The following is a 26683-nucleotide window of genomic DNA, read 5'->3' on the forward strand; positions in this document are numbered from 1 at the left end:
CCGCCCGCCGCCGCCCCGGCCCCGCCATCCCCGCGGCCCCGGAGCGCTCCCTGTGCCGGGGAGGGCCGGCTCCGCACGGCGGGCCCCGGAGCGGGGTGGGTGACCCGCGGGTGATGCAGGGCAGCCGGGTGTCGGCTCCTGGGCTCCCTTCCCAAGTGCCTGTGCACTCAGTTCAGGATGTAGGTGACCGTGTCGCCTGTGTTCGGTCAAAGTAGCACTACGGGGTCACTGTGCATTAGTGCCTCAACTATTGAGTGACAAATGAACACTAGGCACTGTTTCCTTATGATCTTTTTTTGTAATTATTTCCTCGTTATGTGCTTACATGAGTAGGTTAGGGCCTTTTCTTTTCAGTTTTGCCCTTGTTTTGCAGTCTGAGCAGGGCCGATGCACACCTGCTGAGCAGCAGCACCTCGTGGGGTTCCTTTGCTTTGCCCTCTGCTGCTGAGACAACTTGAGGAGAAAGGCAAATGGTGTGAGGTTATTGAAGAGACTCGTGTACACAGCTTTGTGCACACAGAACCAGTGCCACAAAGCGGATCTGAAGTCCACCTAGTGAGGTGACACTGAGTAGTGACACCACGTAGTGAGGTGTCCTGCAAGACCTCACCCACGGAAGGAAAGGAGCGCGTCCGGGAGAGCCGGGAGCTCCCCCTGCTCCTGGCAATGGGCTCAGGCTTGGCTGAGGGAACCATCTCCAGGCAGAAGGTGGTAGTTCGCTCTGTGACGTGGATTAGTCCCTTTGAAACTATCATGAATTCTTCCATGAACAACTAAAAATAGGCATGGATGGCTGGTAGATCTAAGTAAAATTTAATAAGCGTTAGAGCGCGCTGCCCAGCGCTCGGCGGACACGCTGTGTCAGGGCCCGGGGCGGCCCTTTCCAGCCCTCATCCCAACACATCCCTGCGCAAACAACTGCAAACAGTGCTATTGAATAACAGCAGTGGCACTAATAGGAGCGGGAATATGTATCGAAAAGTAACTCCAGCTTGGGAGAACAGAAATAAAGCTCAGGAAAAGCCCAGGGTTTGGGTCTCCGGGGGCTGCTTGTCGGACGGGGCAGGTGCGTGCTGTCTGCCGCGGTTGTGCAGCGCTCTGGCGCGGGATCCGTACATAGAGGAAAGGCTTTGGTGCACCCGTAGGCGATAGCGGTGTGGCAGCCGAGAGGTTCGTTCAGTCTGGAGCCATGCAGCGCCCTGCCGGGGTCCGGCCTGACACAACCCGCCGCGGCCGGGACTCGAACCCGGAGACTCGAACCCGGGTATTCGCAGCTCCGCTCCAGAACCGGCGTCCATCGCCCCTCGGACCGCGCTCCCTGCGCATGCGCCAAGATCTGTCACTGACCCTGGCTCTCTCCGGGACTGTTCCACCAGCTGGCGTGGGGGGAGAACGACCTCAGGCGCGAAGGACCGGCCCCGGCCCTACCGCGCCGTGCGCAGTGTGCCCGCCGCGCATCCCCCCGCCGCTGCGGCGCGGTGGTGCGTGCGGCGGGGGGCGGGCCCGTTGCCCAGGTGAGCGCGCGAGCGCGGCCCGCCCCGCGCGGCCCCGTCAGCGCTGCCAGCGTGGAGCGGCCGGGGCGGCAGCGCCGGGCCCGTGGCCATGGACGGCTCGCTCGAGAAGGTCTGCGGGGCAGCGCCGTCGGGCCGGGCCGGGCTGGGCCGGGCCGGGAACGGGGACAGGGACAGGGACAGGGACGCGGATGGGGCCGCGCCGCGAGCAGCGGGTGCGGTGGGGCCGGGGCCGCGGGGAGGGGCGCGGGCCGGCGGCGGCCGGGTCTCGGTGCGCGGCGCTACCCCGGGCTGAGGCGCCTTTGCCTGCCAGAGCTTTGGGGCAGCAGAGGAGCCCCCGGGCGTGTCCTCCTCGGCCCCCACAGCCGCCGGTGTGACCGGCATCCGTGTCCCGGATCCGGACCTAGGCAGGATAACTACCAGGAAATGCTTCAGGAGCGGGTTTTCTGCTTTCTTTAAAAAAAAAAAAAGATGGAGCTTATTTCCTGTCAGTGTTAGCTTTCAGCAGGAGAGGAGAGGAAATATTACTAAATAAATTATTATTTTACCCATTTTTTTGAATTGACATGGAGGCGTTCGCTGCCCTGTGTTTGCTCTTCTGCCCGTGCAGTGCACAAAGCAAATATTGGCTCTGCCGTGCCCGGACCGAGCCCGTTCGCTCGGCCCCTGCGCCCGCGGCTGCTCCGGAGGCACCTGCTGGGCCCGGGGTCCTCCTGCCCCTCCCGGAGCTGTCCCGGCCCTCGGTGGCCGTGGGGACACCGAGCCCCGGCAGTAACCTGTGCTTGGTGTGCTTGAGGCTTTGGGTGCACACGCCCCTCCTGGCGTCATTACTCTATGCTGCATGCTCGGGCTTATGCCATCCTTGGGGTGGTCCGGAGAAATTTGAATGGGATGTGCTCCAGTGAAATGGTCGGGAGATTCAGCAATATCTTTCTGACGTGGCAAAAAAAGTTTGGTATAATACAAGCTTTCTGAAGAATACAGTGTTACAGAGTATTTGTTAGTATTTAAAAGCTTAGGTTCTTTACTAGTGCTGGCAGAAGCGACTCCTGCTTGTTCTGAAAAATTTTAATTAAGTTAAATTTCATTGGATTAGTTTGGAGTATGCTGTCTATCAACTGGACTCAAAGAGAACCCTGGTGTGATACAGGATTATTAAAAAAGGTGCAATAGTACAGGGCAAGTGTAGTACTGACCAAGGTCTTTGCTTGACCAGTTCATAATAAAAAGCAATAAACACACTGTAAGAATGAAATACCTAAAAGATGTCCATGTTTTGATTATTCTTGACATGAGGAATAGTCTGTAATAGTCTGTAAAAATTGCCTGATTTTTCCATATATGCAGATAGATATGTGTCAAGAGTTGTCATTTGATTTACTTCCTCTCTTGTTTATCACAGCTTTTTTGCACATATGTGATAAAAGCTGTAGTTCTCTGTATAATAAAATGCCATAATACAATTATGGCCTTCTAGATATTTAGCAGTAAGTGCCCTCCTGGAATAGTCTTTGGTTAAGATTGTGGTAAATCTGTACAATTTGCAGTTTATCAAGTCTTGAGCATGACATGTCAGAATTCTTCTCCCCAAATATATTTAAAATTCCTCCAAGCTGGGATATATTTTTCTGCAGAGAATGTTTGCCCACTTATCTCATGGACATTATTTAAGCATTATCATAGTAGAATTGAGACTTTAATTTGAACCATGGTTTCTCTCCTTGCTGTGTATTTTTGCAGGCTCAGTGGTGTGATAAGTACTTTTTAACTTGTATTAACATTTGTTGCAACTTTGTACTTTTCATAATCATTTTGGTACAATCACCTAATGAGCTGTAATGCAGTGACGTTGGGTGACTGCAGTCTTTAGGGTCTTGCAAATGGAAAAAGATTTTTTTAGCAGATGAGAAACTTCCTGAGAATTGAAAACATTGCACAGTAGGACTGCAGTGAAAATCATTGCAGAATCTGACTCACAGGTGTGCACACCACACATCTCTTGGTTTGATTTTGCAAATTAACTTTGTTTCAGCAGCTTTTTTTTTTTTTTTTTGCATTATTTTTTAAGGTATTGTGTATCATATGATTAATTTTATCTGAAATTCAGTAATCCTTTGTTGGGCTGAACTTGTTAAAATAATTCTGGAAGCCTGTGTTAGATTTCAGAAGTTTGCCTTAACAGAACTATTCTATTTTTTTCCCCATTTGGATTTTGATAGAAGTGACCAATCTTCTGAAGGATTTTAAATGTCAAGTTAGGTGACTTTGTCAATGGTAAAACAGTGCAAATTCATTCCTGGTAACTTCTTGCTATCTCTACAGCAGTATTTTCCCTAAACATGAAAAAACCAGTTTTGGTTTCTTGCTCAGCCTGTGGCTCCTGCCTTTTGTTACTGTGCTATTTACCACAACATCCTGGTAAGTTTACAGAAAACTCAGGCAGCTGAGCTGCATTAAGGTCCTGGCACATGTCAGGGGAATAAATCAAGATTAAAAGAGTGAATATCTGTAAGCAGAAGCCTTGTGATGACACAGTGCCATTTTCATTCAAGCCAAACAGTCATGAAGTGTCTGCTTTTTTTTGTTATCTTAAACTTTTCTTACCCTGGAGAATAAAAACAATATTCTTTTGGCTGAAGAATACTGACATTGTTTGAGATTAATTTACCATTGAGAAGAGGTTTTATTTATTTATGGTAAAAGGTAAAACCTTCTTTTAAGGTGTTACAGTAATGTAGTGGGAAAATGAGCTCCCATGAAACAGGGAATGAGCTACACCTGTGAGTTGCTTCTCACAACATGAGTTTATGTAAACTGCTTAAAATTCATCCCTTTATTTCATTAGGAGTACAGCCTCCAGAAATGCAAAACCAAGACTGGAAAACATTGGTATAGAAGCAGCATTCTCCCTTTTGAATTTGCAATTAATTTTCAGTCTTATCACAGTTGGAGAATGGCCCCTTATCCTCTCTCCCCAGTTGCCAAGTGACTCCAAGGTGTGACATTCTGCCTGTAAAATCATAAACAGTTCACAGTTCAAAGTACTTAATAAAATGGTAACAGATTAGTTACAGAATAGGGAAGTGGCTAAAATCAAAGCTGTTGCAGGATAACCTGAGGGAGTTGGATGAACACATTGGAAGGCTGTGAATGATAAAAGTTGAAGCAGGCAGAGTGAGGTGTGTCAGGGGCTGAAGGAGGCAGGAGGTGCTGGGAGGTGAATGGACCCCTGGCAGGAAAAAGTCATGGCTGGTGCCTCTTGGAGCTTGGAGGGATTTGTGTGTCTTGTAACTGCCCTGGCCAAAGGCTGCCTGTGATCCAGGGGAAGGACTGGGTGCAGAAACTGCCTGCAGCTCCTTTAACCCCTCAACACCTCTGCTGTCCTGTGCTTCAGGAGGGAGTGTTCAAGAACTCCTCCCTCAGTCGTTTTCAAAACCTGTTCAAGACCATGAAAAAAATACTGTTTATTACTGCTCTTGTTATTCAAGTGTGTTCAGAAACCTTTCTTAACTTAATGATTTGTTGCTGCAACTTTGCCACACCTATTTTTCTTGCTGCCTAAAAGAAGCAGAAAGTCTCCTGCTTCCCAGCTCCATGGCCTTGCTAATGTGAGCAGAGGAGGAACATCCAGAACGTTCAGCAGGTGAAGGTGGGCTTCTTCTCCTTCCAGAATTCAGAGGAGAAAATAAGCTGCTGCATATCCACTTAGCAACTGGAAAAAATCAGAAGGGATTAATTTTCTAATTCAGCCCATATCAGAATTCAAAGACTTTGTGGATTCCATAGCATTTTTTGGAGCTTAGTGTACCTTAGGAGTTTTAAAGGTGTATTTTCTGTCGTTATTCTGGCAGCTTATTGGCAGAAGGGTTTCATGTGTGTGTAATTAGTGAGTGAGACAGGATGAGTCACAAGGGTAGGGATGTGCAGTTTTAAACATCTGATGTCATTTCAGCTGGTGAATTTTGTTACCTGCAAACAAAAGCAGCTCAGAGCCCTTTTTATGATGTCTCTACATCTCGAGTCCTCATTTACAACAGATATGAATGTTTGCATGTGATGCTAAGGAAGGCTCAAACAAGTAACTGCCTTCCAGCCATTGATGATGTTTTATGGCAGCCTGAATTAAATTATATGAGATAATCATAATCAGTAGATTGTGATAATTTACTCTTTTAATGGCTTGCAAGAACCAAACTGTTTTTGTTTTTTTTCCTGAACTTCTTTCCAGAGTTTCTTTGACATGGTGCAACTCTGGAAATCACTCAAAATGTACGAACATATTGCCAAAGATCAAATTTATATATTTTCTTTGATTATGTCTGTTTTCTTCTGAGTATTGAATGGTTGCAGTGTGTGTTGGGTTTTTTAAATCTGTGATGAGGTCTGGAACTTTTTGTATTTGTACTGCTTTGTCACTCAGTGCTTAATTAGGTTGTGGTCCTCATACCCGGTGGTTGTTGTGCAAGTCAGTGTAGAGGTGTAAAATCCTATTTATTGCTGAATGCTGGGATTTCTGATGGTAAAATATTACTCAGTTCTTGCTCTATTATTTTGTTCTTCCCCCAAACATTTGTTACTGGCTGCTTCCAAAGCCACAGAATAGAGAATTGTCAGTCTTGGTCTGATCACTGTGCCCATGCCCAGCTACTGATTCTTTCAGCCACCTACCACTTACTGTAATGTGAGTTAAATCTCAAAATATTGGGTTAAAAATAGTCTTTGAACATATGGTAACTCTCAACTTAATGTTTTTTCCTTTCTTGATCAGTCCTCTGGATGAAAATAGTGTAAAATCCTCATGTAAATGAATCCCACTACCTTCTGTGATTAAATTTGTTTTTGTGTGTGCATCTGCCTGAGTGAATGCATTTGCCTGTGGGATTTTTTTCTTTAAGCCCCTGTCCCTTCCCCTGTCCCCCCAGACTTAGCAGCAGCCTGCAGGGGTAACCCCCAGAGTCTTTGCTATGTGGGTGCTGGCTTGGTGTTGAATTCATGGAGGTTATGGGAGGCAGGGACTCTGTAATGGGGTCACCTGAGTATGTCAAGGGATTTTGCCATCTAAATTTTGTGCTGGGGCTTAGCAGTGGTGTTTCCTTCTCCCCTCACACTGGGGTATATTTATTTTTCAAATATAGGTAAATCAGGCTCTGCCAGATGACACCTTCCACATTCTCTGGAAGCTTCAAATGGCATCAAATCCTTCAATGGATAAATGCTCCTGTCCAGGTGTCTGGTGTCAGTGTCACAAGCTTCTGTCAGGCTCTTGGGTTAAAGTTTATGAAAGAGACTTCATCACAGCCAGAGCAGTTCTTTGGAAAATACTTTGAGCTTGTCATTGGTTCAGGGCAAATAAATTCCATGATTTTTAAACTCTTCCATCCTGGCAATACCTGGGGTTACCTGATTTCAGCAGTGAGATGAGGATTTTTGGCCTGTTCTGTGCAGCTGGAGGATAATTGCTGCATGTCAGCCTGTCTTAGCTGCCTGCTGCAGGTTAGTTTCACTCTTCTGTCTACATGAAGGGAATTTCTCCAATTAGTTAAGATTAAAAACCGGTTTAAAGGTACAAGAAATAGGAAAAAATAGATTGCCAAGGGTATCTGGGTTGGGTGTTTTCTCATCTGTTTTGAAAACTACCGCTGTAAAAGTCTGCTAGGGAACAATGCTATTTTATTTCTCATCTAGGGCAGTCTCAAAGGATACTTTCTTGTCTTTGTAGATCCAAATGTTGAAGTTTTAACCCCTCCTGGGATTTATTAGAATGTAGAGACTGTAGTAAGACAAATGGGTTTTGATCTTTTCTTGAAAGTTGCTTTCTTTTTCCTAAAAGATGGTGGACCCTACTCTAGCAGAAATGGGGAAGAATCTGAACGAAGCAATGAAGATGCTGGAGGACAATCAGAGGTACAGTAAGAAACAACAACTCCCCTTTGTGCTAAGGGGAGGATTATTTGTGTCACTGGCATTAAGCAGAGAAACCCCTCATTTTCCTATAGTTTAAGGTCACATTGTCATTCTGAAGCCTACACTGATACAAATCATCTTTGTTTCTCAAATGCTGGGATTTTTAAAGCAAATGTATACATATGCATGTTCTCTAATACCCAAAACAAGTCTGTTTTTCAAAGTTAGGATTTATTTTTTTATTATTGCAGTGCCAGCAACTTTTGATTCCTGCATCTATGAGATTCTTCTCTAAGCTTTCTGTTAAAGAGCTGGAAACCCCAACAACTTGGGAACTCTTTAATTCAGTCTGAATGAAACTTTTGTGTCAATCTCTTCTGGCTTATTTCTGAACTATTGTCAGTGAAATAGATATGTGTCAGTATGCATTTCTACAAGTCAAAGTCAATTACATATTTGATGTTATCAAACACAAGCTAAATACAGAGTTTATTCTGTGTCTTTAACTTAGGAAAGTGGAGGAGGAAAATGAAAAGAAGTATGCACGGAAGGATATTCCTGGGCCACTCCAAGGCAGGTAAGCAGCAGCAATTTTTAGAATATACTCTTTTCAAAATCTTAAACTGCACATAGCATGTTTGTCTTCCAAGCAACTTGCATTAATGGAAAACTTAACATTTTTCAGCATCATCATAAACTTTTTCCCATACTCCCATGGGGAAAAAAAGGAATACTATAATCAACTATTTTCATTCTCATGTAGAAAAGAGAAAAAAAGATTACTTGTCCTCAGTTACTGAAATTTTGAACTCTTGGAATCTGATGAAGCAGTGGTGCCTACAGCTGTGATTGAGACTCAAAGTAAACATAAACTTCTATTGAATTAAAGCACCCAGATTAAAAAAATAACTGAGACTGATAAGGTAGAAAACAGTAAAAAAACCCTAAAACCAAAACCAACAAAAAACTCAAAACAAAAGAAAAAAAGAACCAAACCCGAGGAACCTCCCACCTTTTCAGCACAGCTGACTTTAGAAATTAAACAGAGCTCTTGTCCATAAGGCAGGTAAGACCAATTCACCTGAAAATAAAGATTTGAATTGGTTGTGTCCTCTGTGGGAGATGATCCTGCAGGAGCTCAGGCTAGCACTTCAGAAAATATTGCAAGAGCTATTTAAGAATCTGCTGTGCAGGAACTAACCCTGGTTTTGAGTGGAGACACTGAGTTATCTTTTCTATGAATAAAAAGCAATTTCAGCTATCAGTGTAAGTTCTTGCACTACTGTTAATTTTAGTTGGAGTTAGAAAAGTTGGGGTGGATCTTTTCCAGTTTTACCATGTCATGTAAGAAGTCTAACATAGCCTGTGTCTGCCACAACCTGAGATTTGTAGGGAATTGTTTAAGAGATGTGCTGAGTTGTGAGCTGAGGCTGGTTCAGGTGAAGTGAAATGTGCATCCTTAGCTACTGCCTTGCTTGGCTGTGTAGTAGTAAGAATTCAATGTTGGCAAGTCAGGTTTCTCAGACCAAATTTTCAGGTATCAGTAGATTGTTTTTCTGAGTCTCCTACTATAAGCAAGTAGGGTTTTGAATTGATTCAGCATCCTCATCTTTGTGATCAGTTTTCCTGAGACCAATGAACCATTTCTGTTGCTGTACTCAGCATTCAGTAAAAGTGGAGTGTCCCAGATGGCCTCTTTTACATGCTGGAATTTTCCTGTCTGTGTCTCTTTAATGTGGTTTTGTTTCCCCTCCCAGTGGCCAGGATATGGTGAGCATACTCCAGTTAGTTCAGAACCTAATGCATGGAGAGGAGGAAGAGGAAACTTCACAGTCCTACAGGTGAGGCCAATATCAGTTACTGGATGTGGAAGACACCTGATTTTTTAATATTCTGATCACTATAGAACTTATCCACTTAAGTTCTATATGTGTTTCAGTATATATAATTTCTCTATATATTTTAGTATATATATTTGTATGCATAAGTATATATATTATGTATTTTAAAGTGTAAAATATTGTGCAACCAGGTAACTTTTTAAAGGCACCTTACATCGTATAGTGAAGCAGAATAATGCATGAAGCTTGGCTTTCTTAAAATTACAAAGCTTCCATTACTAATTGCTAAATGGAGCTATACAAGGGAAATGTTTCTCATGTGACAGCTCATTTCTTCCACTTCCTGAAAGTTGTTTGAAGTCTTAAAGATTTGAATACCAATAGATTTTTATCATGTATCTCTGTAGATTTTAAAATGAAAGGAAATAAAATTTGTTTCCATTTTTCAGTTAAATGGAAATAGTACTAACTGATCTGCAGAGGATTATTGAAAACTAACATTCAAAAAATATGTTCAAGATTAAAAAAAAAACCCCAAAACCAATAAAAAAAACCCACCAAACAAAAAAAAGCCCTAATAAAGAAAAGCTGTGCCTCTAAAAATAGTAATGTCAGCATCCTGAGTTTTCTGTGCATGGGAGAGAAGGGTATGAATGCACTCTCCAGTCCCAGTGCAGATGAGGTGCTTAGTTCCAGCTCATGTTGGCTGTTTCACACAGCAGCTGGGCCAGGTGAGGTGCTCTGTGTGCACTGGCAGCTTAGTGTGTTGTACAGGAGGGTGGCTGTGATTTACTGCACTCTCTCTGCTAAATATTTAAATTGCAAGTCAACCAATTCTGCCAGGCTGCATTAGAAATCCCTAAAGCCCATATTGCTGTAATGCCCATGACTTGGGTTTGATTGGCAGTTCCTCTGTTCTGGCTTGCAGACTTCAGAACGTTGGTGAGCAGGGTCACATGGCTCTACTGGGACATAGTTTGGCTGCTTATATATCTGTGCTGGACAGGGAAAGGCTGAGAAAACTCACAACCAGGATCCTTTCTGACACTACCCTCTGGCTCTGCAGGCTTTTCAGGTGAGTCCCTGGGAATCACTGCTGTGACAAGCTAGTGATAGTGTTTAAAAATGGATGTGACTTGACTGAGGATGTCAACTAAAGAAACCACTGTGTCACATACTTAGAAATCCTTGGAAGGTCTCAACACAACCTTCACCTAGCCTAAAGAATATAGGTTGCATTATCTTTAAAATTAGCAGTCCATAATTTAAATCTATATTAAAACCAAAATTAAGCCTTTTGTGTGTGTTTCCTCCCACACTCCACTTTTAGTAAGCAAGGTTTTGAACTCTCTAAAGGCAATCTTAAAGGAACACAGATGTTTCTTTCTTTCTTACTCTGAGTCTAAATGAAAATATATACTAGGCTTCTCTCATTGTTAATCTCAGCCTGTCTTGTAAAAGTTTTCTTTTAATCTACTTTAACCTGGGAAAATAGAAGGTTTTTTATTATCTTCTCTGTCCTGTGGCAAGCTTTTTTGTTGATCAGTGTTATTTTAGTCCTTAAACTGACTGTTGGTTATGTCTCTCGTATTTACTTGGCTTTATTGGCAGGTATGAAAATGGATCAGCTTATTATCATGAAGATGATCGTGAAGGTCTCCTAAAAATCTGTCGACTGGTAATTCACACCCGCTATGAAGATTACACACTGGAGGGCTTTAACGTGCTCTACACTAAGCAGCCTGTCATATACATCAGTTCTGCAGCCAGAGCAGGCCTGGGCCAAGCTCTCTGCAACCAGGTAAACTCAGTCTGGGGGCTTTAGCTGCAATTACAACCTACCTGCCTTCATATTGCCTGAAGAGCTTTGTGTATTTTGGCAACTTATTTTTCCTCATGGTGGAAAGAACAGCAAAAGAAGCAGAGTCCATAACTGGGCATAACCTCAGCTCTAGTAGACCATGCATTTAAAATAAAACCATTTGTCTGGGAAAAACACTTTGAGTTTTTATTTACAGCCTGTGTTTTGCAGCAGTGATGCAGTGGGAGGAAGAAAACTTTTCTGAATATTTCCACTGAAAGCACCCTGCCTGCTAACTTTGTAAAAAATGAGTGATTGTTTCTAGGTTGCATTGTGATTTACATAAGCTGTTGGTCATGAGAGATAGACCTGAGCTCAAACATACATAATTTATTCTGTGCTTTTCCTTATTAATTTTGTTATAAGTTTTAGCAGAAAACTTACTTGATAATGTAATATTAAGGTTTCTATTGTCACACTGGTTTTTGTGTCTCTCTGTATTAGTGAGCACATGAAAAGAGTATTTATTTCTCAGCTGAAATTCCATCATTTCTGTTGCAGTTAGGGCTGCCCCTTTCCTGCATGTGCCGTGTGCCTTGTAACACTATGTTTGGATCTCAGCACCAAATGGTAAGTTTGTCTTCCCTAAGAACTCTTTCTGTGCTTTAGTTGGTTTTTAAGCCTCACTAAATGAATATCAAGTATGCTGTTAGGAAAAGCTGTTAAGACATTTACTTTTTCAACTTCTAAGTCTTCTGTGTTAAAGCTGTGTGAATCATAGATGGAAATTTTCTAAAAGGAGTTTGTATCTTGGTCTTGTCATTTGCAAAAATTTTAATGTCTTTTAAGTTAAGTGCTTTTTAATGCAAGATTTCTAGAATAGGAGTAGATGGAGTACTTTCACAAGTACACACTACACGATGTATTTGTGTTTTATTTTTCACAAATGCTTTATTCAGATTATTTTGCCTTTGAGAGGAAGAAAATGCAAGCCAAAACCAAAGACATTGAGAATGTTTCCTTTCAGAACTTCAGATTGCTGTTCATTTTCAATCTTAATGCATTTTCCCAGTTCAGCAGAAACAATTCAGTGTCTGACAAACATTGTTTTCTTACTGATACCAGGATGTTGCTTTGTTGGACAGACTGATTAAAGATGATGTTGAGTTTGGAAAACTGCCTTTGTTGCTTGTGGCCAATGCTGGTAAGTGCTGTGGACAATCACAAAATGCCCATGGCTACCTCATGAATACATATACAATAAAAAAACAAAAAAACGTATAAAATTAAAAACCCAAAAATTTTCCTAAACAGCTCAGTGGTTGCATATCAAGAAATATCTGTCCAATAATAATTATCTGTCCAAAGGGGATTTTATTTAACTAATTCAAATTTGGATTGTGCTGTTACAGTTCTGCATATGCCAGCTGATGTATTAATATGACTGTAACTTCCTTTAGTGAGTGCAGATCTCTTGTTAAAAATCAGTTTTACATTAACACTTCAGAATTTTTTGATGGATGTGCTATCAACTTTAGCTTGAAAAATATATTTTTTGTCTAGTTAATTAAACACATGTACAAAATTTGCTTTAAGTATGAATGAGGGAGGTGACTGTTACTTGCTTGGGAGCTGGAAGGTGATCTGAGATGAGTCCTGATTTGGCAGAGCCTCAGTGCAGGCTGATCCTCTGTCACTGCCTTCTCCCTGTTCAACCAGGGACTCCAGGAGCTGGACACACGGACAAGCTGGGCCGGCTGAAGGAGCTCTGTGAGCAGCACAAGATGTGGCTCCATGTGGAAGGGTATGGAACTGCAGACTTACTGCTCTGGAACTGTGTTCAATGGAAAGTCTCACTCATAGACACCATCTAATTTAACAGCTCACACAGAGCCATAGGGCCAACTTGAGTTGGTCATAGTAAGCATTTTATATGGTTATAATTTGTTATTGTGAGATAGAAATTGATTTACATACACAGGAGGAATTAATTGGAGAGGTAATTTCAGCACAGATTAGTGATCACTTTTATTCAGATGGTAATCTTATCTGCCCTTGCTTTGAAGAGCTTGAAATATTAATACAAAGATCTTCTAGGCCAGGGAGGCCTAAAAAGACCTTATAAGTCAGGGAGGACATTACACAATGGTTTTTGAGAATGAAATGGCACTTCAGTGAAGGTGGTCAAGAAGGCTTCAGCAAGAGCCAGGAGAACTGGGAGGGGGATTAAACCAAAAGAAAAATAAATTCCAAGAACATGGACAATGTCAATGAAGACTCCAGTGCTCTAAGATTATATTTTTTGAAGCTGAAATAAGGACAGTTTCTCCTGGTATTTTTTAGAATAGCTGTATTTGCATACTATTTATTTCTGATACCAAATTGATGCTAAATTATGGATATGACCTTGGGTGATGATTTCACCAAATGTTGGACTGAAAATTTTTAGAATGAAGTAGGTTTTTACTTTTGAGTTTTCAATCTTGGAATACCAAGCAGCAACATCTCCTGCATTGTTAATGAAATATATATGAACAAAAATTACCTCTCTTTACACATCAATATGAAATATTTAAACTGCAGATTAAAATGCTGTCTCTTAATACATATTTAATTTATGCTAAACCCACTTTTTTTTTCCAGCGTGAATCTGGCAACTTTGGCCTTGGGTTATGTCTCCTCTTCTGTACTGGTATGTTTCACTGTATCTAGAAGCTTTAAAATGTGCTTATATAAGGTTAATCAAAATATATATGGCTTATATTGTGTTTATTGTAATAAACTTCAGGCTGCTACAAAATGTGACAGCATGACTCTGACTCTGGGTTCCTGGCTGGGGCTCCCTGCAGTGCCTGCAGTGACCCTCTACAGACACGAGGATCCATCCTTGGTATGTTCAGATTCTCACTCGCCATCCTCCAGATGCTGGGATTCTGATTCTGAGCAGTGTGCTGCCATGTTCTTCATAGGCATCTAAATGATAATTTCCAAAGCTGGCAAAGTGGCAGCATTGAGGAGAGGTTAACAGTGCTTTGTTTGTTTTCCTCCTCAGTCCTTGGCAGCGGGGCTGACATCGAGCCAGCCCGTGGAGAAGCTCCGTGCCCTGCCCCTGTGGCTCTCCTTGCAGTACCTGGGCCATGATGGCATTGTGGAGAGGATAAAACATGCCTCACAACTGGTGAGCAACAGCCCAGCAGGGATTTATGGCAGCTCTTGACAGATCTTTCTGGTTCTTGTGATGTGTTGTAGAAGACTCAACTAAAATACTGCAGTTGTTGGTAGTGTAACATTGGGTTTCACCCATGATGAAAGCACAGGATAATGCTTGAGGCAGGTTTTGTGTTTTTACTATTAGATTGTATGTATATTTTTATAAATGAGAAAAAACAAGTCTTTGTTTTTCCTAGACAGTGGAGTAAGATAATAATTTCCTTTTTTGTCACTTCTCTTAACTATTTTTGCTTGAAAGCTCTTCAGAGAGACTTTATTTACCTACTTGGCATTGTGTTGATTTAAATACTGGTAAATTACTTTTAGTAAAAACAACTTCAAAACATTTCTTGAGGTACAAGTGCACTATGTTTGGAATCCTTACTTTAGTAAAAGTTAAGGTCCAATATAACATGTTAGGTACAAAATGCAGTGCTTATATGCAAAATATTATTTCTTAAAGGTCACATTGTAGTCAGTGTTTAACTAAACCCAGAAAATACTTTTCTGTTGCATTCCAAATTGACAAATGAAAACTGGTTGAGTCTGACTTGTTGGGAGGGGTTTGCTCAAAAATTGCAACTGTTTAATGTTTTTCAGAATAACTTTTAACTTCTAAAACTGTATTTCTCCCCTCCATTTGTTCTCCTTCTGCTCCGGTCTTCTAGAGTCAAAGGCTGCTGGAAAACTTGAAAAATCTGGATTTCATTAAAACTTCGGTACAGTCTGTTTTTAATACTTTGGTTGTATATCTTAGTTTCTGCCTGTTATGATAAGAATAACTTTGACTAGAATAAATTATTAAAAAATATTATGTTAATCATAACCATTGTTTTGAAGATGCTTGGGATCTTTCTGATTAAGTTCTGGTGTTCAGTGAAAGCTCATGGTTTGGCTGTGCGTGACCTCTGGATCGTGTTGCTCTGTACTGGTGCACCCATGGGAGTGCAGAAGAGCATCCAGAAGTGTTCAAAGCTTGATTTAATTCCATTTAGAACATGGCTTTGCTCAGTAATACATCTATGAAAGCAGTGTCCCTAAGTGTCTCTAATCTATTCTGGCTGCATCTTACCCTGCTGTTGAAATCATATTGTGAACCCTCTGATACTGTACACAAAAATTATCCCAGTTGAGGTTTCTACACCAGAAACAGGTTTAGAAATCACAGCTAATGTATTCATTCCAATTCAGTTTCTGTGAGATGTCCTGTCCAACAGGGTTTGGTTATTTTACTCTGACCCTCACCCCTGAATTTTAGTTGATATTTGATGGATAGAAAATTTAGTCAGCTTATTGAGTAAGCTGTAGAGTATTAATGGCCCTGGGAGTTCAAGTTACTGTATCACTTACCCTCCTACTCAAATAAATCTTGGCATTTTTAGGAGTATGAAATAGCCTCAGACTGTCTCCAGAAGTGGCACAGTCCATCTCTCCAAAGCAGGAGCAATTACAATCTTACTTTTCCTGCTGGAACTTTCTTGAATGTTTCCCAGTGATTCTGGGGTGATTTTCAAGAGAGCTCAAGCTTTGCTCAGCAGTGTAAGGAATTGTACATGGTGTTAAATCTTCAAAAAAGCAGGGGAAAATATTTTTTTTCTTTTAAGGTTGAAGATGAACTGAGTTCACCTGTGGTGGTTTTCAAGTTTTTCCAGGAATATTCAAATAGAGGTAGGTGATTTATTTAAAACCAAACAACAACCAAAAAAACACCCCTCTCTCTACAGTACTTTAAACTACAAATTCATCAAATGAATTTGAGATAAATAAGATGTAGTGCAGTTCTCTCATGCAATGTGCTTTTAAAGAGGTTGTGAATGCTGGTCATAATCTGTGACAAATCATACACATGATAGCTTCTTTTTTTAGACAAGCTGCAGTGTTTTAAATTTTCATAACAAGTAATTTTCTGCCTTCTTGAGTAAGAAGATTTGCATATGATTTTGATCTTGGGAGCAGATGATGGAAGTCTCTTACAAGTTGCAAGGCTGAGTATGAGTATACTGGTGGGGAGAGATTTTGGTTTGTTCAGGTCTTTTGTTCCTTTCAAACATTTCAGAGCTTGTGGCAAGCACTACATTGCTGTGGTTTACTGATTACAGTTCCTGTTGCAATTTTAAAAGCAGCAGAACACATTGGGAACAGCTCTGGAAATGCTGTCACAGGTATTAAATATTTGCAGCCTCCTGTGACAGGACTTTGCTTTGTGAAAACACTGGTTGTATTTCCATTGGGGCATTTTAACCTCAAAACTCAGAAGTATTTTACTGCTTTGTTTTTTTTTTAACTATTACATTCAACTCTGGTTTACTTCCAGTATTTATTGTGTTCAACATATTTTTACAAAAACATCCATGTTCATCTGCTCCAGGCCCAGTACATGGTGTAGATGTGTTACATTAGCTAGGAAATGTAACTGTCTTTTATCTAAATTTTAGGTTGTCTTTTATTTAAGTAAATAAAAATCCACTTCTGTGATTCTTGTGTCTTTGGATTCAGATCAGACCTCACATGCTGCACAGGCCTCAACTATTCAACACCCCATAATAAGCAATGAAGGGCACATTTTTGACACCTTCAATCAGTGGGTAAGAATGGAGGGGAGTGGCAGGGGAGTAGTTCAGGGGGTCATCAGGAGCCATAAACCCATTCTTAGAATACTTTGAAAGATGCTCTTGATCTGATTTCCTTTGCAAAACTTGTGGCTGGTTAAAAGATTAATTTGCTCTGAAGCAATGTTGCTTTCACATTTCTGATCATTTTGCACATAATTAGTAGTGAAATCATTCCTGAATCTTAAGCTCTTGGTTGTTCCCTTGATCTTGTGGAATATGTGTAAACTTCAGAATTCTTTTAAATTAACCAAATGCTGTATTGCCAGTGTCTGTGTATTGTTGAACAGACAGCTGCCTTTTCCAGCTCTGTAGTTAATTCTAGAAGCCTGTGCTGGCAGAGCTGAGCATGTGGCTGGTTTGGATCCCTTGTGCAGTAATCATGGCACACCTAATGGCCATGGCAATTTTGCAGAAGCTGCAAGTGTTACAAGTCAGAATTTTATCCCAAATTTCCATGATTTTAAGGATCTGTTGAACTCAGTTATCTCACCGCAGGGTGAAGTATTTTGGTGCAAGAACTGATTTTGAGAGCAAACTGTGTCCATGTTGTTCCTGAGCTGAGGCAGGGCCTGCAGGAGCCATCCCTGCCCCGTTCCCTGACTGTGCCTTGTCCCTGCAGCTGGGAGAGCAGCTGGCACAGCTGGTTCCTGCCAGCGGGGTGGATGTGGTGGAACTGGAGGATGAGGGCACCTGTGTGCGCTTCAGCCCGCTCATGACCTCTGCAGGTAATGTTCACTCCAGCCAGCCCCTTGTAAATGCTGCCCTTTGCTGTGCAATGGTACAACAATCTCCTGAGGTAAAAGCAGATGTGCTCAAAAGCTTCTCAGGATATTCTCCTGTGGGGAGGATTTTCTTACAAACAAACCAAACCACCTCAGCTTTATCATTTTGCTGCATCCCAGCACTGGGTGCATTAATGGAAGCCCAGCTGTTGTGGGCCACGTTTCCTCACTATCTCTGCACAGAAACACTTCCTGGTTACTTTTTAAACTCATTAGGAAAAGCAGTTAAATTCCTTCTCTCAGCTGCTTAACACCAGATGCCTGACCTTTCTACACAGGTGTTTCAACACTGCAATGGTGCTTGTGTTCAAAACACAGCTCCTTAGCTGGAATAATTATTTACTAAGCCTCCAGGGTTTTCTATAACTAGTGATGGAGGGAGGATATTAAAAAAAAAAAAAATCTGTGTTTTGGAAAGCAGAAGCACAGAGCAGTGTGCAGGGCTCAGGGGGTGCACAGTATCTCCTGCTGGCTTGTGTGAGGTGAGGGGCTTAGGCTGTAGAACAGCTGACACTCGTGAGAGAAGGCCCTGGTGTACACAGAACAGCAGATTGTAGAGTAAAATTACTTGGTGATGCTGTGATGTTTTGTTTTAACCACCATGGAAGCTAATTTGTGTCCAGCTGGGCTACAGGAAGAGGATGTTTGAGGGGTTTTTTTAATGCTAGCTACTGATGTAATGTAAAAGGGTATTGTAACATATCCTTATCAGTTTGTAACATGAAAAAATCCTTTTTATTAGTTTTTATGAAATCTTTACTTCCTTTCATTTTGATGTCTTAGTGCATAGATAACTGAACCAAAAACCCACTTACATAGACCAAGATATTCAATACTATCTGTAAATTATATTTGTGATTAACTTGCAGAGCAGCTCCTTTACAAATCCTTAATTCAGACATCTGTGTCACGTCCCTCACACTTACCAGACACTAACACTTCTGCTCTGCAGTTTTAGGAACTGAAATACAAGACATTGATCACTTGGTAGACTGCTTGAAAATGAAGATTCCAGTGTTGACAAGCACACTGCAGCTGAGAGAGGAGTTTGAGCAAGAAGTGAGAAGAACAGTTAGCCTGTTGTATATTGAAGATCTTGGCTGGCCAGGGTTAGGTGTTGTGAGGTAAATTATTTTCTTCATGCTGTATTTGCAAAGTCTGTGCTTGAGCAGGCAGGACCACGTGGTCTCCTCAGTGGTCATTTGGATGTTTTGTTTGCTGATTGTTATCTGGCTTTGCACCCAGTTGAAGCTTTCGAGTGCTTTTTAGGAAATTGCCCTTATAAAGTAATTTTCTTTGATTGTTTCTTAAAGAAAAGCCGAAGAGCTGCTTTGGGCACCAGTTGTAACACTGGAAGCTGTGTGTGTGTGTGTGGGATATGGAATGAGCAAGTGCATTCCACTGTCTTTAGCCAAGCATAACTTCTATTTTTATCTATAATGGCACTCATTGATATGCTGAATAGACTTAAAAAACCCTCCAGGTGTCTGTTCTGATCATTTGATGCAGCCCTCTGGGAAGGATTCTGTGTAGTCAAATCAGTTCAGCTGTAATCAATACAGCAACCAGAAATCTGTTGTGTTGAGTTTGCAGCAGCAAGCTCAGCCCACCCCCAGTCCCTGATGACAAATGCCACTAAACTTGCTGGTAGGAGATGTAATGTTCTAAGGTTTTTGTCTGTAAAATACAGGAATTTGTGGAAATGTACTAAATGTGTAGGTCCTTCTGTATGTGCTGTAAAGTGAAATTGCTGTCTCTTGGCTTGGTTTGAAGGTACAACTATCACAGTGATGAGAAGAATGATGACAAACAAGAAAAAGAACTAGAAAAAATCAATACAGAGCTTCTGAAAAAGTTAAATGAGCTGGAGTCAGATCTCACCTTTTCTTTGGGTAACTGCACTATTTAAAGAACTTCTTTTCAAGATCGTAGTCATTGTCTCCTAGCTGTGCTAGAATGATTCGCTAGGTCATTGTAATGCAGAATGAGCTGCTACCCATGTGATTATTGCAGAAGGAACACCTGGAACTGTTCCCTCCTCCCCCGTGTTTCAGTTCAGGAATGCTCACCAGGTGAGCTGCTCTCAGAAATCCTTGTGAAAACTGATGTGTGGGCAACTAGACCAAGAAGGGTTCCTTGCCAGAAAGAACAAAAGCTGCAGCATTTCTGGGTGGAGATGGAGCCTTCTCAAATCTGCTGATCTAGTGGAAAGCAGATCTCATTCCAAACTGGCACTGATGGCTTCACTGCTCTCTGTGGCTCAATTAAAAGCTTTAGATGACTTTTGTGATAATTAGCAACACTTTCACATTTACACAGTGCCACATGATAGCTGAAAGTATTAATTTGCTTATTCAGAACTCTGATCTTTTTCTAATCAGCTGTCAAAAATTATGTGCCCTACGGTTGTGGAACGAAGTCATCTGTAAATGGCTGAAAGTTAAGGAGCCTAAAGCATATTCAACACTGGTATTTACCACACAACTCCTTGACTGTATAAAATATCCACTGCTTTTCTAGCTCAGGTGATGTTTTCTGTCTTTGAAAACCCCCAGGGCTGAACTTTCTTGCCCTGCATAGTTTGTACCCACACAGATGCTGCCCTTAGGTACTGGAGGGGGGTGTGTACTGGCATTTCCAGATTTACAAGCATGAGTGCTGCAGCCCTTGCAGGATTGCAGATGTGTTCAGCACAAAGCCCTGACTCTCCCTGTGCCCCCAGGTCCAGAATTCGGAGGGCAGAAGAATTGTGTTTACATTGGCATGGTCACAGAGGATCTGGATGTGTCAGAGCTGGTTGAAACTATCGCAGCAACAGGCAGAGAAATTGAAGAAAATTCAAGAGTATGTATTAATAACTCAAAACATTTTGAAACACCTTTTTTCCTCCCCTTTCATATTGGCTTCAGGACATGGTTTTGTTCATTGTGAAAGTAAAGGTTGTGCTTGCCCACAAGAGTTTTAATGACTGTGGAAAGAATAATCAGTGTCTATGTAGAGAGAGTTATGGATTATGATATTGTGAGGATGTCTGGATTTGTGTTCATGGTCCTGTGTGCAGTAGTTCTAATGAAAACCTTCATTCAGTAGTACTGAAGTAGCCTCATTTTATCATTCAGATTTTAAGCTGTCAAAAAACAAAAGTGAAGGTGTAAGTTGATTGTGAGCTGGTGTTTCTCTTCACTGCTGGATGTGGTGGGATTGCAATTCTTTATCTACTGGTTTTAAGATAAGACTATGCTCTAAAATATGTGAAAAACTTTAAATTGGTGTCTTAAACCCAGAAATTACAAGTTACCTATTGAAGTAATAAAGCTGATGATGCAATTTCTATTTGTCAAAGCATTTACCTGAATGGAGTTCTCCAAATGTTCTCTAAAATAGAATTCCTAAGTGAGCTGCATTAATCTGTCTCTTCATTCTGCTAGTGTTGGGCATTTAATTTTCTCACCTCAAAAATAAATAGAACTTCAGAAATCCTTTGCCTATTTCTGCTCATGGGAATGTGTTGATTATGGCAATGACTTTTTTTCTAGCAGTGACTTCCTGCCCACTCTTGACTCCCTGTGCTGCTTGGAGGGTGACATGAGGAAAGTTCTGTCTGTAGAGTACCTTCAGTTTTTTAACTGTTGTAGTGGAGAGGTTGGAACTGAAGGGGCCTCTCGGGTTCTGAAGGTTCCAGAGAGGAATAAAGTGTAGTGGAAGAGTCAGAAGGGTGCAGTCCTTGGGCCCAGCTGCAGTAAATCTGTGGATCTTCACCATTTGATCCAAAGCTGGGAAGCAGAACCCATTTGTGAATGCCCTTGCCCTGCTCAGATGAGGAGGGTTGGTACAGGAAGGGGGATTTTACAAAAAGCCCACATCAGTCCAGCTGCTGTGGGACATGCAGCAAAGGCACTGAAAGGCAGGACCAAAGCTGAGGATGAGTGGGCCAGAAACTCAGAGGTTCTTCCTGGTATTCTGAACTCCACCCCACTGCTCTCCCTGCTGTAGCCAGGGACTACCAGGGGTCCTGAGCTGCCATGGGGGGTCAGTTCCTGGCTGGCCTCTCTCTGAGGGAAAAGGAGCAGCTTCCTCTTTTTCCTTTTATTAGCTGACAGGGACACACATTTTTGGCATGTTGGAGGAAGTGCCTGTCCTTGTGCAATGTTAAAACCAACATCAATATATGGAAATTGGCATTTGTCTCACACAAACAAAGATGGAGCTTCTTGGGTTTGTTCATTCCTTGTCCCTGCAGCTGTCCCAGTAAGCTGCCTGCCCTTGGCAGTATAAAACCCTGCTGCTGCTAGCCTGGGCTGCCACAGGGATCAGTGGCAGCTCTTCATGAGAGAAGGAAAACAACATGAACCTCTAGGCTGACACATAGCTTGTTACTGTGAGGCTGATTAAAGTCCTGGGTGTTTCTAGGAACCAAAATGTACTCTATAGACATAAACATTCTTCCCAGACATTCATCTGAGGAACATTTGTATGCTAAGCAGGTTTTCAAAGAATTTGGGTCATAGGCTCATTTCTAAGTGGAAAAAAAAAAGTACCATTCCTGTTTAAAATTACATTTTTTTCTCTGGGTTTATGTGTTAAAAAATCCTGCAGTCAGCATGTACATTCTTTAATTTATAGTCATAATGAAATAGAGATTGTCACATACTGTCTTAAATTAGAAAAATATCTGACTACCCCGTCTTCATCCTGAAAACCTGAACTAAAAAGACAGTTTTGAATCTAAATAATACATATCCTTATTTCTGGGTTTTATTAGCTCTTGGAAAACATGACTGAAGTTGTTAGAAAAGGGATACAGGAAGCACAGCTTCAGCTTCAGAAAGCAAATGAAGAACGACTGCTGGAAGAGGTGAGGCCCCCCAGCAGCCCTGTGGGACCCTGGGGTAACTCATCCCCGAGGGCTCTTTCACCATCTTGGGTTGTGCTTTGCAGGGGCTGCTGCGACAGATCCCTGTGGTGGGCTCTGTGCTCAACTGGTTCTCTCCCTTCCAAGCCTCACCCAAGGGAAGGACGTTCAATTTGACAGCAGGTAGGGCTCGGGGCACCTGCAGCTGTGTCGTGCTGGCTCTGGGGCTGTTCAGTTCTGTGCTGAGCCTGCAGCACAGTTCCTGTGCTGTTTGATCATGAGGGGCATCATCCACCCTCAGGATGTACAAGAACATGCTTTGCACTATTTCTGTAACACCCAGTAAGAGTCTTCTGCTCTCTTGTACAGTTCACATTTTGTTGTTGCATGTTGAATCATGTTTAAAAAGCCATGATAGACACTGGCAGTTATGAAAGGAATCATTCCTGTGACCTCTGCTTCATATCCTGGAGGAATCTGGGGGGATCAATACATGAGCTGGGGGTAGCTCAGCCTTAGCACCTTGCTCCTCACGTGAGTGCACGTGCAGCCTCTCCCGTTCCACTGTGCCCCTGAACAGGGTCTCTGCCTGAGTCCTGCTCTGGGATGGCCCCTGGCTGCTGCCATCCTGCTCTGTGCTGCTCTGTGTGCTAAACTGCATATGCAGCAATTGGAGAACAGGTTAAAGCCAGCTGGGGCCTGGCATCAGCTGGGCTGTGTGGGAAACTGTAGCAAAAGGAATGGTGTGATGTGGAAGACTCTGATTTGTAATTTGTGTCTGGGGATGTAGAAAGAGCTGCCTATAAGCTTTTACATCAGTGAGACTGATGTACCAACATAATACTTCCTGAAATTATAAATTTTCACTGTAGTAGTACTGTGGTAGTCACAGAAATGAATATTGCTGGGCTCAGCAGAGTATCTGGCACACCCAGAACTGTCCGTGTGTCTGTACCCTGCAGGGAAAGCTTCCTCCTGTGCTCAGGGCCTCTGTGACTCTGGATGCAGCAAGTGACAGGTTCTTGGAGCAGAGAACAGCCCCTTCCCTGGGAATGCTGGCCCTGCATGGCTGGATACCCTTCCTGGCAGCTGGGCAGATGTCACAGAGTGTAGCAGTGCTGTGCAATGAGGGTGGGGGAAACAATTCACTTCTGAAGGGTCAGCACTCACAGCCCTGGGTTCTCAGAAATGCATCACCCTCATGTGACAGTCTGAACTCAAATACTGCCATTTCAAAAGTTTTAGTCAACTTACTGTTTTTAACCTGCAGGCTCTCTAGAATCCACAGAATCTATGTATGTATCAAAGGCCCAAGGAACAGGCAGCACTCCACCACCAACTCCCACTTCCAGCCTTGCAAAACAAAGACTTCCTGGTAAGTTTCTGTGTCTAATTTCTAAAACTTCCCTGACACAGAAGACCCACATGACTTTCCATCTTTTGTAACATCTGGAACTAGAGCTCATCTTCTACCACCTTAAAAACCTTAATGTACCATGGCACAGAACATTGCTCCAAGCTCTCTTCACATATTCTTCCTGGGACTATAGGAAGTTGTCCAATTAACTGACAACTGCCCAGGAAGTCTAGAATCTTCCTGTAGAATATTATGAGGTTATTGAGCTTTAAAAATGAACAGGTAAACCAGCCAAAAGTTTATTTGGAATAAAAGCATAATAACATGTAGTCATGTACTTCAGCAGCTGCATTTCTGTTGCTACCAAACATTTTGTGGCCTAAAGCATTCTGAGGTGATCTGTTCAATCTGTGGCACCCTCTGCATAGTTGTATTAGTAATTAATGCTGATTTGCCTGGCTGGAAACCCAGTTTTAACTCACCTTCTGGGCTGGTTGCTTCCAGCCTATGACTTTGAGTTCAGTTGTTTAACCTGGAATGATTTCAGTTTGTTTGTAAGCAGGCATCTTGGCTTCAGCTCAGTTTCTCTGTCTCTGCATACACAGGATACAGTAACAGGGGCTCTTACTTTGCAGACCTGTCTGGGTCTGTGTTCAGGGTCCAAAGTAGCAGGCAAACAAAACCTACTTCTCTGCTGTTACAAAATTCCAATACTTCCTTTGGAAACTGAACTTGTGCACACCACTGTTTGTATTTGCTGCCTCCATGGGTACTGAATGCTTCAAACACCTCACAGGTCAGAAAGCTTTCAAAAGGTCTCTGAGAAGCTCTGATGGGTTCAGTGAGACGAGTTCCCTCAGCCACTGTGATGACCTGGACAAGCTGGACCAGAGACCCCCAAATCTCTCCCCCGGCCAAGAGCAAGGACCTTTGGAGATGGAAAGAGCAGAGGAGCAGAAGGAGGTGGTGCAGGCAAAGACAGACACTGAGGACATTCACAGTGACCAATCACCACCAGACTGCACCAAGGCAGAGGAGCAAGCAAGTCAAAGATAAAATCCAGAGTGTGGATTTCAGACTGTGCTGAGGAGGCCCCTGCCCAGGGAGCAGCCGGTACCGGTGCATTGAAGATGTGAGCAGTGCCACACACAGTACAGTAATAACTACTGTAACTTAGTCACTGGGATTTTGCACAAATATACATTCCCTCCCCCGGGACAGAGATTTGTCTTATTGTACACTTGTTACAGTTGCTTTAATCCTCTCCATGTTGGTGTCACCAAAGCTGTAGTGAAGTTTATTGAGTGCTCATGAACGTTTGTAAAAACACTTGGCAGTTATCCTTCCTGCAGGAGTCCAGGCATGACAAATTGCTAACTAACCACTCAGCCATGCACATGATGAAAAATACAGTTGCACCCAATAATTATAAAATTATCTTATGTTACTCTACTTTATAAAAAACAATTGCCAGTTGTTCACCTTTTTACTATTTAAAATTCAGTTTAGGCTTTCCTGCAGAACTTCTCCTGAAGTCACCCAGGTTCTGTGTTGCTTCTCGTCTGTTCCCTTACCCACAGCCTGCCCCAGAGCTGTGGGGTGGGTGGGGGGCCCTGGGGAGGGACAGGGGCCCTGAGGATGGAGTCACTGAGGAGCACTGGGCCATCACCCTTTGTTCCTGCTCCTGTCCCACTGCACCCCCAGCCACGGCCCTGATCACATGGGACTGAGTGAGTGAATTTTCAGCCTTCTAGAAAGCAATAGTGCCTCTGCATGCCTGGCCAGCTTCCTACCCCTGCCCTGGGAAGGAGCACAAGGCACTGTTACTTTCCTTTGCACGCCATTTATACACCAAATACTGAACATGTTCATGCAGTGTAACTGGAGTTCTTTCTGTTGTGTATTTTTAAAGATAGCTGTAGTAAAGCTTGGAAAACCAATACATTTGTGATGGTTTTGACACTTATTTTTTGAATAACAGTAACTTACTTATAGTAGGAATTGTACAGAGTCAAAAGAAATTATTTAGGTTATTTACATACAGCACAACTTCAGAGTGTTTGGGACTACTTAATGCACAAGCAAAGCTTTGAATAAATCAAAATCCAAAGTGTAAAACTCTTCCCCCAAATCCTCTTAATCACTTCACTGCAAATTTTCAGAGTCTCTTGTGGAAAAGCCATCTTTGGCAATACTTGCTTTCCCCAAGTAACCTGATGGTGATACAAACCCTCCCCTCCCTCTAGAACTGGATGGATACAAGTACTGCAGTTTGCTCCATTTGGGATTTTTCCTCCCTCCCTTTTTCCCCCCCACAGGTATCCCTTAATACCATAATGACAATAGTGGTAGTGGGACTTACTTTGATAATCTGCAAATCTGAGGCTTTTGAATTGTACTGGCACCTGATTTGACTCTCAGCTTCTGAAGCCTGCAGTGCTGGGATGCCATGAACAAGGTTAACTTTGCTTGGGTAATTTTGGGGTAATTTATGTAAATCAGTGCAATTTTTTCTAAAGTGCAAAAGCAATTAAATTGACTAGTCTTCCTCCATGGTTTCTTTAGTGCAATGAAGTATGTTAATAACAGTAATTTGTTCGGGATAAAAGTTATCCCCACAGAGATTAATTTTTAATGTTTTTATACTTGGAAATGTTAAATCGGTAGTTTTGTTGGAATGAGCTTCATTCTTTAAATAATTACCTGAATGTTTCAATAAAGATACTTCAAATTATTACTCTGGAATTAAGTTATTGTTGAAGGACACTTGCTAGATTCCAGCAAACTCTTTCTTTCCTTGTGTGTGCCAGATT

General features: G+C 42.3%; 1 protein-coding gene across 2 annotated transcripts; it reads left to right on the forward strand.

Annotated features, from left to right (window-relative positions):
• The first annotated feature begins 1361 nt into the window (after window positions 1-1361).
• PDXDC1 (pyridoxal dependent decarboxylase domain containing 1) lies at window positions 1362-26607 on the forward strand. Of its 2 annotated transcripts, none has more exons than XM_077186695.1 (23): window positions 1362-1514; window positions 7342-7415; window positions 7927-7992; window positions 9173-9256; window positions 10185-10331; window positions 10868-11057; window positions 11619-11687; window positions 12183-12261; window positions 12777-12861; window positions 13701-13749; window positions 13846-13947; window positions 14110-14235; window positions 14936-14986; window positions 15872-15935; window positions 16764-16852; window positions 17499-17604; window positions 18614-18785; window positions 19435-19553; window positions 20384-20505; window positions 22424-22516; window positions 22600-22696; window positions 23784-23888; window positions 24667-26607. In XM_077186695.1, the coding sequence occupies exons 2-23, from the start codon at window positions 7342-7344 to the stop codon at window positions 24924-24926; spliced, it is 2349 nt and encodes a 782-aa protein (XP_077042810.1). In that variant the 5' UTR covers window positions 1362-1514; the 3' UTR covers window positions 24927-26607. The 2 variants fall into 2 exon arrangements, with proteins under 2 accessions (XP_077042810.1, XP_054499447.2); XM_054643472.2 differs by having other exon boundaries at window positions 1397-1623.
• The last annotated feature ends 76 nt before the right edge of the window (window positions 26608-26683 follow it).

Source organism: Agelaius phoeniceus, chromosome 16, assembly GCF_051311805.1.
Source record: "Agelaius phoeniceus isolate bAgePho1 chromosome 16, bAgePho1.hap1, whole genome shotgun sequence".
Taxonomy (NCBI): Eukaryota; Metazoa; Chordata; class Aves; order Passeriformes; family Icteridae; genus Agelaius; species Agelaius phoeniceus.